Source organism: Squalius cephalus (assembly GCF_949319135.1).
Source record: "Squalius cephalus genome assembly, chromosome: 11".
In the NCBI taxonomy this organism is placed as follows: domain Eukaryota; kingdom Metazoa; phylum Chordata; class Actinopteri; order Cypriniformes; family Leuciscidae; genus Squalius; species Squalius cephalus.
The window spans coordinates 8,537,185-8,553,067 of NC_137132.1; the positions used below are offsets into that span (position 1 = coordinate 8,537,185).

General features: G+C 39.0%; 1 protein-coding gene across 3 annotated transcripts; it reads right to left on the reverse strand.

Annotated features, from left to right (window-relative positions):
- Positions 1-545: 545 nt before the first annotated feature.
- Positions 546-15,189, reverse strand: pxylp1 (2-phosphoxylose phosphatase 1). 3 transcript variants are annotated; one of them, XM_079886792.1, is made up of 6 exons: positions 15,012-15,189; positions 12,283-12,420; positions 5,847-6,008; positions 5,638-5,764; positions 3,133-3,272; positions 546-2,180 (listed from the first exon to the last, which is right to left on the reverse strand). In XM_079886792.1, the coding sequence occupies exons 2-6, from the start codon at positions 12,359-12,361 to the stop codon at positions 1,165-1,167; spliced, it is 1,524 nt and encodes a 507-aa protein (XP_079742918.1). In that variant the 5' UTR covers positions 12,362-12,420; positions 15,012-15,189; the 3' UTR covers positions 546-1,164. The 3 variants fall into 3 exon arrangements, with proteins under 3 accessions (XP_079742918.1, XP_079742919.1, XP_079742920.1); XM_079886793.1 differs by lacking the exons at positions 12,283-12,420; positions 15,012-15,189 and adding an exon at positions 6,975-7,084; XM_079886794.1 differs by lacking the exons at positions 12,283-12,420; positions 15,012-15,189 and adding an exon at positions 6,084-6,223.
- Between the last annotated feature and the right edge of the window lie 694 nt (positions 15,190-15,883).

Sequence of the window (15,883 nt, forward strand, 5' to 3'; positions counted from 1 at the left end):
GTCAAAATTATATGTATTTTTCAGATAAACCTAAAAAAGAAAAGAAAAAGTTTTTAGACAAAATGATTCATTTATTGAAAAATGTGCTTTGGAATGTGGCAGTACACTAATCATAAGAACGTCATAATACAAAAGTTAATTTGAATCAATTTTACAGTACTCAGAAATACTACCACTCCTTTCACTTTTACATTATACAAAAATAAAAAGAACAAAAAAGAAATTAAAAGCACACACAATGTGTGAGGAATGTGTCAGGACAACATGACTGCGCAAAACTAGAAATTCTGCCAATACAATTCAAGTGAGAACTCATCCGGGACGTCAAATGGAAGAGACGTGAAATGGAAATAACTTCCAATTCCAGATCACTGCAGAAACTCTGCAATAAAGTGGCGAAGTGCCCTATATCTAATACAAATATTTAAGAAATGTGGTCAAAAAACTGACAGTTTCTCTATTTAGCACATCCATTGGGATTGTCATGATGACTGGGCAGGATTCCTAGATCACTGACTCAGAATAAAGGCAAGAGGTGTTTTAACAAGTGACTGTTTGTGTGCTGGATATTTGTGCTTTTTAGGGTAATTTGACATCACGTCACATTTAAAACCACAGTCGTCATACAGATGTGCATATTCAATCACTGCCAATCTCTGTAAAAATAAAAAATAAAAAAGTTGCTGTAAACAACTTCAGTTTTTGTCAGTTGATTTGATGTGATTAACATAGTGTACCAGTTTTTGTGCAGGACAATTATTTGCTCCACAAACTTAACACTACATCAAAAACATTAGCAGTAATCACTCTTAAAGGAACAGTTAACCCAAAAATTTAAATTCTGAAATTCTCACTTTCCAAACCTTTTTCGGAAAACAAAAGGAGCAATTTTGAAAAATGTTAATGCTGCTCTTGATCCATACAATGAAAACATGCAGTGACAAGCACCTGGAAACTCCTTGGTATAAAGTGCATAAGTCGAATGGACTTTTAGGGAGATTTTCTTGCTTTTTCTTTTCTTCTGTTTTATTGATCATTTTGCCATATGCATTCCACAAAAAGTCATGTGGGTTTGGAACAAAATGAGGCAAATGATGACAGAATTGTCCAGAATATTTGGGTAAACTATTCCTGTTCATCCTCCCTTGGCACTCTGTTCATATATTACAGTACAATTTGGCGGCAGGCCTGCTGGTAACTCGTAGCATTAACAATATTGAACATATCCTTCCTCACAAAAGACAGGAAATTACCCAGAGGGCACAGTGGCTGAGCAGAGTGTCGATTGTGGTCACGGCAGAAAGCTGTGTCAAAGGTCAAGTCCTCTCCGTTATAAAGAACACGGATAAACATATCATCCAACCACTTTCCACGTTTCCTATCGTTCTTTCTCTCTTTCGCTTCGGGGCTATTCCACAGCTCAAACACCAGGCGGGCGGCGAACCGTGGAAATCCCGCCCCTTCCAGACCGAGCGCGCTTAGCAATGGCGCCATGGTCACGTCATGAGCAGATGCTAAAGCGAAGGCCGCCTCTTCTGTGCCTTTGCGCGTCTGGCTTCCTCTGGCGATCTTCTCCAGTCGCGCTGCGGTACGGTTGAGGTACGGATGAGCCGCGAGCACGGCGTAGCGACGATAAAGCCCCGCCTTCCGCCGCTCCAGTTCGTCGTCTTTCTGCTGCCGTCGAATCACAGCAAAGTGCTGTAGAGTAAGACACGCCCCCTCATCCGGAGCATTTGATGTAGACTGTGTGCTGGAGCATGGAAAGGGAAGACCGTGGCAAAAGTGACACAACAAAGCATCCACAGGATTGGCCGCCCTCAGAGTCTTTGTGGCCACACCCAACGTCTTGGCCATGGCGACATACGTGCGTTCGAGTTCGGTGTCGGCAATCCTCTGGTGATACTGCCTGCGCTGCTCCTGGTCCAGGTACCGGTTGCGTGTGGGACAGTCGCACGAGGAACCGCAGAAAAGCGTACTCCATTGCTGTCTAACCGTCAGACGCGACCAATCGAAATGCGGGAGGAAGCCGAAGAGGAAGGCCAATCCACTCTGGAGGGTGCGGCTTTTACCTGTAGTCTCCACCCACAACTGCCGCGGTGACCAATCAGCAGCGAGCAGATTGTGACGCTTGATGTAGGCCTGGCGAAGATGATCGCCGTTTTTCAAGTGCTGTACGACTCCTGACAGAGAGAAGAAGAGAAAGAAATGTTAATAAGCATGGGCAGTAACATTTCACACCAGTGGTATTTTAGTGTCATTGATATATTACTACAGTTTTTGTTAATAATTCGAATTTGTTTTTATTTTTATGTTTTTTTTTTGGTTTAATGTTGTTTTTGTCATTTTTATTAGATTTTTTTTTAAAATGATGTCTATAATTTGTATTAGTTTTTATACCAAATTTAGTTATTTTAGTACTTAAAATAAACAAAAATTAGAAATTTAGCATGGGCAACTAAATTAAATAACATAAGTTTCATTTTTTTATTTTTTTTTAATATATATGTATATATATATATATATATATATATATATATATATATATATATTATACTATATATATATATATATATATATATTTTTTTTTTTTTTTTTCAGTTCATTTATTTCATTTCAAGCAGCACTTTTTTGTGATTTTAGTTAATGATAGTTTCACACCAAGAATACAACATACATATACATTATATAATATATATAGATTTTACATAAATATTGCCACACTGTGGCTGCATCCAAAATCACATACTTCCCAGCTATATAGTAGGCGAAAAACAGTATGTGACAAAAGAAATATGTCTGATTTCACAGTTCTCATAAAAGAGTGGGTAAAAAGTATCAGGATGACCTACTACTTCCGGTGAGATTCTGAAGTGTGCATATGATGGACACTTTACTATCCCATAAGGCCACAGGAGAGGATTTATGAATGGCAGTGAAGCGACACAACTGACGCTGGTAGGTCACATGATAATGACAATATAGCGAAAGTAGTAAGTCCAGATTACATTCATACTACACACATTCATACTATATAGAACATACTTTCCTAGCAGTTGTGAAGTAATTACTTATTCAAAATAAGTACCTCCTCAAGAGAGTATGTGATTTCGGACGCAGCCGGTGACTGGTTACCTGTCTGTGTAAGCTCTCCCATTTCACAGGTGCTGTGACTGGGTAATCGGGGCAGAGATCCCAGTGATGCGTCCCAGTGACCACGCCCACCGAGAGCCATGTGACTAATGAAGGCGGCCAAAAGGGGGTGAGAGGGCTCTCTGTGAAATTACAACCATGAAAGAGGTTTTAGAGCTTATTTTAAATCAGAAATACATTTGATGCATTACATTCATGAAACTTTTTTTTTTCCAGATTAACAGTCTAAACCAGATGTCTCCTGAGGACCCACTGTCCTGCAAAGTATATTTCCAACACTTCAGCTCACCTGCCTGTATATTTTCAAGTAATCCCGAACAGCTTGATCAGCTGCTTCAGGTGTGTTTGATTAGGTTTGGAGCTGAACTCCACAGGAGCAGGATTGAAGACCTCTGGTCTAAACAACACAATATGCATCATAATGGCCAACAAGCAGCTCTGAGGAGCCACGTGAGAGTGTCATTACAAGATATATCCACAAGGGGGAGGCATGATAACATGTATAATGATAGAAGCTAGAAAACCATTTGAATTTTTCAATCTAATCTGCATATGCACCCGGGACATCTTCAAAGGGAATATAAAGGTCGATTAGCCTTTTGGTTTATTATAAAAAAGCTCATTTTTACTTTCAGGAGTAGGACGTGGGTTAGTCTGTAGTAAAATAATTGGTAGGCTATTATTTAAAAACAGTAAAAGTCAAGGGCAGAGGTCTGCTATGAGCTTTGTTCCCGAAACTATTGCTCATCGACTGTTTTGACAACAGCATTATCAAGAGCACGGATATTTACTACACTAAACTGATACATAATGCAACTACAATTACATGAAACATGCATCATTAAAAAAAATATTGCATAGATTTAATGCAGATCTAATGCAACTAAGGATAAATCAAATCAAAATTATGTTCTGTCATTACTATATGCACTATATGCAATAGAGGTAAAGTTGATCATTTTTAATAGACTTCAGAAAACTCCAGCAGGGATGTTGGATTACTGCATTTTATTATAATAAATCTTCATTTTAAGTCAGAACCCGTCAGTGCATTACAGTCGGGTTGGGTCGGGTCACAAAGGCAATCACACATCAGACCTCTAAGGGTATGTCTGCATTTAGATAGCAAGGTTTGCGTGTTTGTGAAGAACTAGAGCATGAGAAAGAGACGAGGATTTATGGTTGAGGATTACTTTGTAATACATAAATCTCAGACATCATGGGAATATTATGGGATGCTGTGCGTGATTAATAATTCTTGGAATATTCTGAAGCACAGCATTTGTCATGTCATTGGTTAGAATACTACGATGAATCCATGGAAACACAACAATGTTATTTTAGGTAGCATTACAGTGACTCTTCACTGCTGCCGTAACCACGGCGACACGGCTCAGGGATGGATAAAAGACGACTGCGGGAATGGAATGTTAATCTGATAACGATTCATAAACTGCATGCCCTATTGATAAACAGTAAACCTGATAAACACACAAACAGAAGTCCACTGAGGGTTATCACTTGTAAGCTCAAAGAAAAAACAATCTTCTAATATGATGGACTTTGAAAACAGGCAGCATTTTAAAATGACGCATTATGTACTTTTTCAGTCATTTCATTATATATTGTGACAGACATACAGATAGATAGCCTGACGGTGAGATAGATAGATAGATAGATAGATAGATAGATGGATGGACGGATACAGTGGGATAGATAGATGGATGGATGAATGGACAGACAGTGGGATCAATAGATAGATACATGGATGGATGGATGGCTGGATGGACGGACAGAGGGATAGATAGATAGATACATGTATGGATGGATGGACGGATAGATAGATAGATAGATAGATAGATAGATAGATAGATAGATAGATAGATAGATAGATAGATAGATAGATAGATAGATAGATAGATAGATAGATAGATAGACAGACAGTGAGATAGATAGATAGATAGATAGATAGATAGATAGATAGATAGATAGATAGATAGATAGATAGATAGATAGATAGATAGATAGATAGATAGATAGATAGATAGACAGACAGTGAGATAGATAGATAGATGGATGAATGGATAGACAGACAGACAGTGATAGATAGATAGATAGATAGATAGATGGATGGATGGATGGACAGACAGTGGGATCAATAGATAGATACATGGATGGATGGATGGCTGGATGGACAGACAGTGGGATCAATAGATAGATACATGTATGGATGGATGGACGGATAGATAGATAGATAGATAGATAGATAGATAGATAGATAGATAGATAGATAGATAGATAGAGAGATAGATAGATAGATAGATAGATGGATGAATGGATAGACAGACAGACAGTGAGATAGATAGATAGATAGATAGATAGATAGATAGATAGATAGATAGATAGATAGATAGATAGATAGATAGATAGATAGATAGATAGATAGATAGATAGATAGATAGATAGATAATTAACATGAATGCATACCTCTTCTCTGATAGAGTGCAATCTATGGCGGGTTTCCTGGTTTTTGGGATGGAGTATAAAGGGAAACGGTCTCCATGACGAATCATCACCTGGACCGACAGCAGCCTGTAGTCCGCCGGACTGTGACCTACGACACACACAACTACATCACACCACGTCTGAGAGAGTCTTCAGGTGTGCGAGAAGGTAAATGTGTGTGTGTTTCTTACCCTCCCAGCCGTGCTCGCTGAGGTTGGGGAAATTACAGTACTGGTGGGTGTCTCGGATGGGGTCAGGGGCGGGAGGATCCGTATGGAGGACTGGATTCACACGCTTTCTGCTTTTACCAAGTGACCTTTGCTCTGCCACTGGATTGGTTGGAATGAGGTGCACTAGGGAAAGAAAGAAAGGACTATGAGAGTCATTAAGCACAAGCACACACTATTTCCAGCTTCCTCAGTTCTGACCTCATAGAACAAACATTGAGGCTGCACAGTGCTGCGGATTGTTGGATTTTGGGAATTGCCAAGGCGATGTGGGCAGAGGGAGGAGTCTGGCCGGATATTAGTCAGTGATTGACAACTACCAGAAAGAGGGCTCTACAGTCCTTCAACGTGACAGATAAAAACACAAGACCAACATCTTTGAGCTACATATTTGCACTTTAAGTACACATAAATAATTACAGAAACGTTTATAAATGTAATTTTCTTTAAGCAAAAGAATAAACTGTACAATGAAAACACACTCTTTCAAAACCAGCATTTATTAAACCAGTCCAAAAAGAGCATTTATAGAAACTAACCTGTTTCACACACACTATGAAAAACTGAATTATGATTTTTTTTTGTTTTTTTTAAAGTACATGGAAATAAAATGTGAAAATAAGGTATGATGATTCTTAAATAATGTGAAATGTTTTAAGAGAAACCTGCAGCATCATCCTCAAACTCTTAAAAACATTATAATTTAATACACTTAAATGCATTATAACTTATATACAAAATAAGTCTGTTTTCTAATAACATGGCAAATGAGGGAACTTATAAGCAAATTAATGGGAACCAGGTGAACGGAATAAAGGAACAAACAGAAACGCACCAGGAAACTGGGTCAACATAAAAAGAAAAAACTGAACATAAACCTGACACAAGCAAAACTATGCAATGCTAACATATTTCATTGCTCCTTTTATAATTAAATTTGGAATACACACACAATATTATGAAAAACACAGAAACAACTAAACTGCTAAATACAAAATAAATGAATGAATAAATGGCATCGGGCTAAATGAACACTTTATTACAAACAGGTCTGACTCCAGCATTTCCAACTACTGATGTAACCAAACTCACCAGACAGAAGTATAACGGTTAGCTGGTTTATACGCGCAGCGACGGGCATTGTGGAGATGTGAAAGCGAGCATGTGCAGGTGTGTGTGTTTGTGCACCTCATACTGGTTTTAATTCAGCATCAAACCCCCCCCCCCTGACTTACTCCCGCCTCTAAAAGCGGCCCGGCCAATCACATGTTAGCTCCAAACTCTCAGCCAATCACAGGACAGCTCTGTGTAGAGGCCGACCACACAAAGAGCTCTTTGTAGCTGAGTATAGTGTACAAGAAAAATCACACACACCTAAAACACAAATACAATAGACACAAATCAAACAGGACAGACAGTGTTTATACTGCTGTCCAAGGCCTTTGGGCTGATATTGTGTGTGTGTGTTGGCACTGTGCACTTCAGCGATGAAGCAATGCTGACAGAAACCTACAATTAACCAGGATGAGAACCGGCCCTCTTTCATCCTTCACTTCTCTCTTTCTCATTTTCAATGTATAGCTTCTTTCTCTCCGTCTGCTTGTTAGTCTACAGACCTGGAGCCTCTTTCTTTAAAACTGCATCAGTCATGCTTGAGTGAACTGAAGTAAAGAGAGAGAGGATAATTTAAGACTCGGTTCTGTCCTACATTCAGACAGCTTTCAGCTCATGTTGGAGAAACCACAAAGGAGGGAATGAATTAGTAATGACCTCACACAGGGTGAAAGAAACAGGCAACGTGAGGAAGGCAGAATGACAGTGAGGATGACAAACATAATCAGCATTAGTGCAACCCATATCAGAACAAAAACTGTCACTTAAAACGACATTGCATTATAGATAACTCTTTTATGAGCTATTTTTGCAATGAGTTTTAAAGGAGAACTCCGGTCAATTTTAACATTGAGCTCATTTTTTTGTAAATTTGGAGTGCTGTCAATACAGAGAACAACGACAAAAATCGGTGTTGCCTACATCATGTTATCCTCTTTTAAAAATTTGCACCCTGTTGACTTCAATGGGGCAAGTTTTAAACCTGCTTTTAGCCTCTTAACATCCTTGATGTGTCATTACAAGTGCACAGGTCATGTGAGTGATTCCTTCAGAGTGAACACGGGTGAATCTGACTGCAGTAGATGTGAAAGATATGAATAAAAGTGATGTTATTTCAGCCAGCGCTCATACCTGTATTTACATCCTGTTTTCGGTCGAAGGCCATAGTAATCGATTGTCGAGTTCACGCGCGTGATCATTGGTAACTAAACCTATGCGCGTGAACTCGACAATCGATTACTATGGCCTTCGACCGAAAACAGGATGTAAATACAGGTATGAGCGCTGGCTGAAATAACATAATTTTTATCCATATCTTTCACATCTACTGCAGTCAGATTCACTCGTGTTCACTCTGAAGGAATCACTCACATGACCTGTGCACTTGTAATGACACATCAAGGATGTTAAGAGGCTAAAAGCAGGTTTAAAACTTGCCCCATTGAAGTCAACAGGGTGCAAATTTTAAAAAGAGGATAACAAGGTGTAGGCAACACCGATTTTTGTCGATGTTCTCTGTATTGACAGCACTCCAAATTTAAAAAAAAAATGAGCTCAATGTTAAAATTGACCGGAGTTCTCCTTTAAGCAACTGGTCTCAAGGTGGATGCACAAAATGGTAAAAAGACAGTGAAATGGTTTAGGGTGTGTTCACACTTCAGTTCAGTTCGCTTGGTTCGTTTGGTCCAGACCAAATAAAAACATTTAGTCCTGGTTCGCTTAAGCCTGGAACACACCAAGCCGACGGTCGGCCGACTAAATCTTCTCAGTGTGTTCCGCACCGTCGGCTGAAATAGGTCCTCGTCGGCTTTGTAACGGCCGATTCGACATGTTGAATGAGGCCGTCGGTGAAAGAGGGAACTCTGATTGGCTGTTCAGCTTAGTGAACGAGTCAGTGCACGAGAATAATAGCAAAACAGCGAGCAAAGTCAAAACGGTACAGATAGAAGGCTGTTCTAATGTTACGTCATCTTACCTGAGTGTTCCTTGGCGAATATTTCAATATTAACACGAGAGGAGTGGAATAAAGAAAGTGTTTAGCAGGATTTATACTCAAAACGGTAAGCACGCACTGCTTTGTTTACGGTTTGTGTGTCTGCAGCCGCAGCGTCGGTTTCCCTTTTCGAATAACGAATAGAGACAAATATATCTTCAGAAATAGACAGTTGTCTCATTTACACGCAGGCGCAGAACGTGCATTCTAGCTAACAGTCGGCTTTAGTTCTCTCGGTGTGTTCAAGTGCAGCTTTTTACCCCGACGCGAGGCGACAACACAGTCGGCTTTCATCAGCACTAGTTCGTCTGCGTCGGCTTGGTGTGTTCCAGGCTTTAGCGTTCAGATTGCCATTTTTTCACAACCTGACTGGTCGGCTTTTTTGATGTATTACCTATTTTGAGACTAAACTTACCAAACATCCAAAACAACGCTGTGTGCTAAGCTAAAGGTCATCGCTGTATGTGCATAGCCTGCATATGATGGTATTTTGACCAGCTGAGAACTCGTGAAGAGCTTATAAAATGTGTGAAGGAGAAAAAACAGTGGCAGGAATCCTTCTCCGTCACACACACAAACATAGATCTGCTGCGGGGAGACACTGTTCTGATGCCTGTACCGAACTGTGATAGGCAACATTGAGACTATGACCAGAAAAAACACGAATGCTTGAGAATTCTGTCCTTTTTAGGCTCTCATCTTGTGACATCATGTCCTATTTTTGGTTTGTTTGGATGTCTTTGGTCCGTGGTGCGTTCATATTTCAGTCAAACCGCACCAGAGTTCATTTGGAAGTGGAAAAATACCCATCTTTCAGACCCATCTTTTCAGCTCGACTCTCGGTCTGCTTGTTTGGATTGGGATCAGATGGCAGCATTCAGTTATTCAAATGAACCACACTAACAGAGCAATCGCACCAGAATTTGTTTTAATCTAACCAAACCTGCCAAGTGTGAACACACACTTAAGGACAGAGAGAGAGACTGTAAAGCATGTCAAAGGCCGACTCCTTCATGTCTGAACACAACAAAAACTTGGTTCTCGTTTACTGGCCAGGTAGATCCTGTTGCTCAGACTGATCTGTGATTGGATGTGGGATGCAGAGGGCGGATATTAAGAGTATCACTGACCAATCCCTACTTACCTCATCCAAAAAAATGTCATGTTTGGTTTCATTTGAGTTGGCTTTGCAAATTCTTACCATCTGTGCTGTTAAACGACTAAATTAGCAGGATTTCCCTGTAGCTGTCACTGTGACATGAAATATTTAATCTGCAGGGCTGGTTTCTAAGACACAGATAACCGCAGTCCTCGAAAAGAGGATTTTCAGTCAAGGACATGGGACACTGGGGTCTAATCTGGGAATAATCTGCCTCAAAAAGCCAATCTAACTGACCCTTACATTATAAAAATACATAAACATTTCTCTTCTGCAAGTCATATTCTCACTAATAGCTTTGGGACTTCCAGGTTTTTTGACTGCTCGGTTTCTAGTCTTAAAAATAAATCATGTAAACATGATATGATTCCAAGGACTGCATTTAGACTGTCTAAACCAACCGTCTGTAAAGTATCATCCATGTGTCAGCTGGCGGCCCCTAACTTATGCTGGGTTAACAAGCTCATGTAAATGTGGTCAGAGAGAGTCTGTGCTTGTCTTATTTAAGGCAGCATGAAATGAAAATTCACCTATTCACCTAAAATGCATCTATTTTCTAAATGCATGTTCTAAATCATATTGCAAGCAATTTAAATTGTGTTGTTTTGAACTTGAATTGTTTAACTCTTTCCACACCAGCATTTTTTTAAAAAAAGATGCCAGCCAGCGACAGCATTTTTTATCATTTTCACAAAAATGTCAAGACCCCCTATAATATCTAGTTGTATTAATATCTGAACATGCAATATGTTAAAAGAATGAGAGACTGCTTAAAAAATAATTCTAGGCTTTGTGCATTCTTATTTATCAACACTTGAATGTGGGTATGTTTCATAAAAAAGCAACATTTTAAACAAAATGCTGAGAAAATCGCATTTTTGTCAAACACTACGTCCAGATCGGATTAGGAACGATGATCAAAACATAGATGGAGTAGATCATGTCCATCAACACTCCCAAAGCTTCACAGTGATTAACCCTACCTGGGTCGACATTTTATTCAGTAACGTCAGGCAGTTTTGATTTATATGCTGTTTAAAGATCACGTTATTTTACATGTGCGTAAGCAATGCTTCTATCGCTTGTTTCTGCTTCTTCTTCGCCTGTGTTTGATCTGGAGATTCTGTACTATTTCAGAAGATGCCTGATAGCATCGTGATCCCCACGATGGAGCAGGTGGGGCCGAAGACCACCTGAAGACTCTGGTGGGGCAGCCATGTTGTGAAGAGAACCTGGTTTTGGGAATACCGGACTGGGAAGTGCTGAGAGAACTGAACTTGCCGCCATCAAAGCTGGAAGTACTGGAGACTGTGATGGGCCAAGCTCTGGTGGCCACATAGAGTACAAATGTTTAGGGGAATCGCCCTCCTCAACCTCCCCTTAACCAGCAGCAAAACATACGAACTGACTCTATTGTTCTAGAGTCAGTTCGTTATTTCCTCTAGGCATACATGATTTTATGGGCTCAGCTAAGCCATGACAATACAAGTCCATAAAAACAGCATCTTTCAGTTTAGCCGGTTGGCGAGGACACAGAACTGTTCAGTGTAGACCTTTATGGTATGGGTACCTTGACGTAGGAACCGAATTTCCTTTGCTGGATCCAACCATGTCTTCTGTCATGAAACTGCTCTGACACTTTAGCTAGAGTAGTTTATTGAAAGGATAATCAATAGTTGTAGTCCAGGACAGGCAGCTGGTGATTGTGACACCTAGCATGTTAATACCATGGTATTCAACCAAAGTATAATGGTATTTCCATAGTGTGCCATCGTACGATTTTGTAAGAGACACGCTTTGTCTTTTTTATTTGTTTTATTGGCTAATTAAAACATTATCACTTAAATTGTGTTCTACTGAAACAGGAAAAAAAATCCATAATATAGCACTTCAAGGGAAATGGCTTTGTTTAGTGTGTTGAATGCGGTCTAATTGAGACCATATTCCCACTGGAATTACAAAACACACACACAGGCACACCCCCAGAATGTAAATACAATCCAGCGGAGGTTAAATTCCCACCTGACACACTAAACATACATACACCGCAGTCCCCAGGGAAACATGTATGAATAGCTGTAAGCTCATGCAGAGGAAACGTGAGTGAAATCATTCATTGTGGTTCACACACTTACAATACTGCAGGCTGAAACTCAGCACCGCCAGCAGCGCACCCACCACCAGCACCACGATGAAACGGCTCCTTGCCAGCATTGTCCTGTGATTGGTTCAGACACCTGTCCATCAGCCATACATGCACAGCTTCCAGTCACCTGAGAAATCAAGAGCAACAGAAACTTAATATAGCACACATACAAATAACACAACATTACTAGGAGTTGCATTGCTTAACAATTAACAATAACAATTGCATTGCTTAAAGGGTTAGTTCAACCAATAATGAAAATTATGTCAGTTATTACTCACCCTCATGTTGTTCCAACCCCATAAGACTTTCGTTCATCTTCAAACACAATTTAAGATATTTTTGATGAAATCTGAGAGCTGTCTCACTCCTCCATAGGCTTCTATGCAATTGAAACTTGCCGGCCTAGAAAGTTAGTAAAGACAATGTTTAAAATAGTCCAAGTGACTACAGTGGCTCAACCATAAGTTTATCAAACGACGAGAATACTTTTTGTGCGAAAACCCCCCCCAAAAATAACCACTTTATTCAACTATTCATTTTCTTCTGTGTGGGCCTCTGAGTGAGTTCACGTAGTGTAACTGACGTAAGTATTCTCATCATTTGAAAAACTTATGGTTGAGCCACTGTGGTCACTTGGCCTATTTTACTAACTTTCTGGGCCGGCAAGTTTCAAATACAAAGAGGCCTATGGAGGAGTGAGACCTCTCAGATTTCATCAAAAATATCTTAATTTGTGTTCTGAAGATGAACGAAAGTCTTACAGGGTTGGAACAACATGAGGGTGAGTAATTACTGACAGAATGTTTATTTCTGGGTCAGCTATCCCTTTAACACAGTGCTGGCTTCCCTTTTATAAACGTATTGCAGCAAAAACATGCCATGTAGGACAACCAAAGTCTGTTGAGACACAAACTGACAACACTACACACAGCACCAGCAAGCAACATGTAATTTACCTCAGTCACACAGAAGCAGAAACTGTTATTAACTCTAAATACAGATAATAGTTGTGCTTTTAACTTCATTCCTGCAACAAGCTTTTTGACCATATCTAAAGTACACACACAGCTGATGAACTGAACAGATGTTTAAAGCCGCCAGAGGACACATCATGAAAGCATTGAACCACACTTCCTTGAGTACTACACCCTTCACTCGTCTGCAGCGGACATGAAAACAAGTATGCATTGACATTTGAAGTATTACAAGGTTTCAGCTGCAGCTTGGGTTTAACACCTTTTGTTTTTTTTTTTGTTCTTGAAGTAAAACTGTGACTATAATGACAAACACTGCCAGCAGTCTCTTGCAGTGTGACATGCCATTCTCCATCTAAAACTAGTTTAATTTTTGTGTAATTATTATTCATGCCCTTTTATGACCTCGTTTTAAAGTAGAGAGGGCATGAAATATTCATACTTTCAAAATGTGTCACATCACAGGATTATTTGAATGAACTAGTGAAGGCTAAAACTATACAAAAATGAAACTCATACAGAGAATGACTTGAATAGCCTACATGTTTTCAGTCACTGAAATAAAAGGAGCCATTCTGTCATGTGACAAGAACTATAAAACAAGACCCTCCTTACAGTGTCTCAAGGTCATCAAGTTCGTTTAAAAAAAACAACAACAAAAAAAACATGCTTTCTTCAGTGATATTCTTGACTCAAAAATTCATATTTATTTTAACTCCTTAAAAAATATATATAAATTATTGAGATGTCTACACTCATGTATTATTTTGGTACTTTTTGCCTTTGTGATTATACCACTTTCTTGATTTTTTTTTTAAATGTATAGACCAAACGTAATCTAATTACTGTAATTTAATTACTTTTCCCCTGAAAAAGTAAAGGGATTCCTCTTAATTTTTCTGTAATATAATTGCAGATGCTTCTGATGTAGGCTAATTGCATTAAATATTGTAGGCTATACTATACAACAATTTATATAAAACAATAGTGAATTTAACATCAAAATGTAATGATAAAATGTACGTTTTTTAATGTAACCTTCTCTCTTTACACACTTTAGTCAGTTCAAGAATAATTTATGCATTTATATTAATATTTAGAGAGAGTAATCAGTACAGTAATCTAATTACATTGTTTAAGATGTAATTAGTAACTAGTAATTAATTACTTTTATAGTATACTTTTAGAGTAACTTACAACACTGGAACCAAACAAGAATTCATATTGCATTTCTCAGAGCTTGACACATGTGTTTTAATCTAACTTCTGTACAGGATTTTTAAAAATATTATATAGACTATGTGCCATACTGTAAACATATAGGCTACACAAGTTAAATTTAACCTATAATCTTGATATTGAGAAAACAAAGCCCATGTTATTTGGCATCTACTCAAACCTATAGGTATGTGGAGAAGTATATTAGATGACAGCTCGCCTATGATAACGCATTTTTCGCAATGTCTCAGTCTGAAAGTGTTGCATCTTGAACTCGATGCAGGAACCACACTTTTTCCTTCAAATAATGTCCATCTGTCGTCTTGTGCGAGTGAAGATGATCAGTTTATGATCTTAAAGGAGTCTTCAGAAATCGCGCAAAGGGAAACGAGAAGAATGCGTATGGAAAAGTGCAAAAGGAATAATGATTCTGGAAGCATCGCGTTCAGTAAGATAAGCAAAGCAACAGATCAAACACACTTACAGACACGACACGACACGAGAAGAGGGAAACCCGCTTTACCTGACCGAACAGAGCCCAAATATTCCGTTCAGAGGAGTCGATCAGAACAATAATCCATCAGTCCCAAAGAACGATCAGACTCAGCCCTGCTGTGAGCCTCTCTGCGGCTCCTCTAACAACATAACCCTCTGTGTGTGTGTGTGTGTGTGTGTCAGACATTATTGTTGAGTTTTACTGCTCCCTCTGCTGGTCATAGATGGTCAAAAACGTTGTTACCATGGGTATACCATGTTGATGGCATGGTAGGCTACTTTGACATACTCGATAGCTAATTAGGGCTGTAATCAACCAAAGAAAATCTTGGTCGACTGAAGTCCAGAAATTTTCGACTAAAAATGACGTTAGGAAAAAAAAACGTTAAATTAATTAGCTGCGCACTGTGTGCAGTACTTGGTAGCCTTGTTGTCCGCCTAAATGAATTATAAATAAACATAAAAAACTAGTAGGCTATTTGCAGTATATTAAATCGTTTTTGACCTAATTATTTTGCACTGAAATTAGTCTGACACGAGTCTGACAGCGTTGCATCACGTGCACCTGCGCAATATCAATATCAACTATGTTGTCAACTACTAGTGATATCACAAGAACTTTTGAGGAATATGCAACATAATTTAGACAACTGTTTTTGTCATATGTATTATAATAACTGACAGACACTCATTCCAGCCGCTCTGTGCAGCTCGCACAGAGTGAGGCTGAACCATGTGCTGAACATAGAGCTCAACTTCGCGGCTGAGACACGAATAAGCTTTTATACTTAAACACAAAAGGCACGTCCACTTTAATAAAATAATAATATTTATTAAACAAACCAGATCAAGTAATAATATTCAGCAAACCTTCTAGTAGCCTACTTTCTTCAATCTGTC

Bases quoted from the DNA above. Each gene is read 5' to 3' on its own strand.
- pxylp1 (XM_079886792.1), bottom strand. From the start codon at position 12,361: ATGCTGGCAAGGAGCCGTTTCATCGTGGTGCTGGTGGTGGGTGCGCTG. The intron at 5,765-5,846 runs GTAAGAAACACA...TGTGTGTCGTAG, and splicing joins CAGCGAGCACGGCTGGGAGG to GTCACAGTCCGGCGGACTAC. The intron at 2,181-3,132 runs GTAACCAGTCAC...TCTCTCTGTCAG, and splicing joins GGGAGAGCTTACACAGACAG to GAGTCGTACAGCACTTGAAA.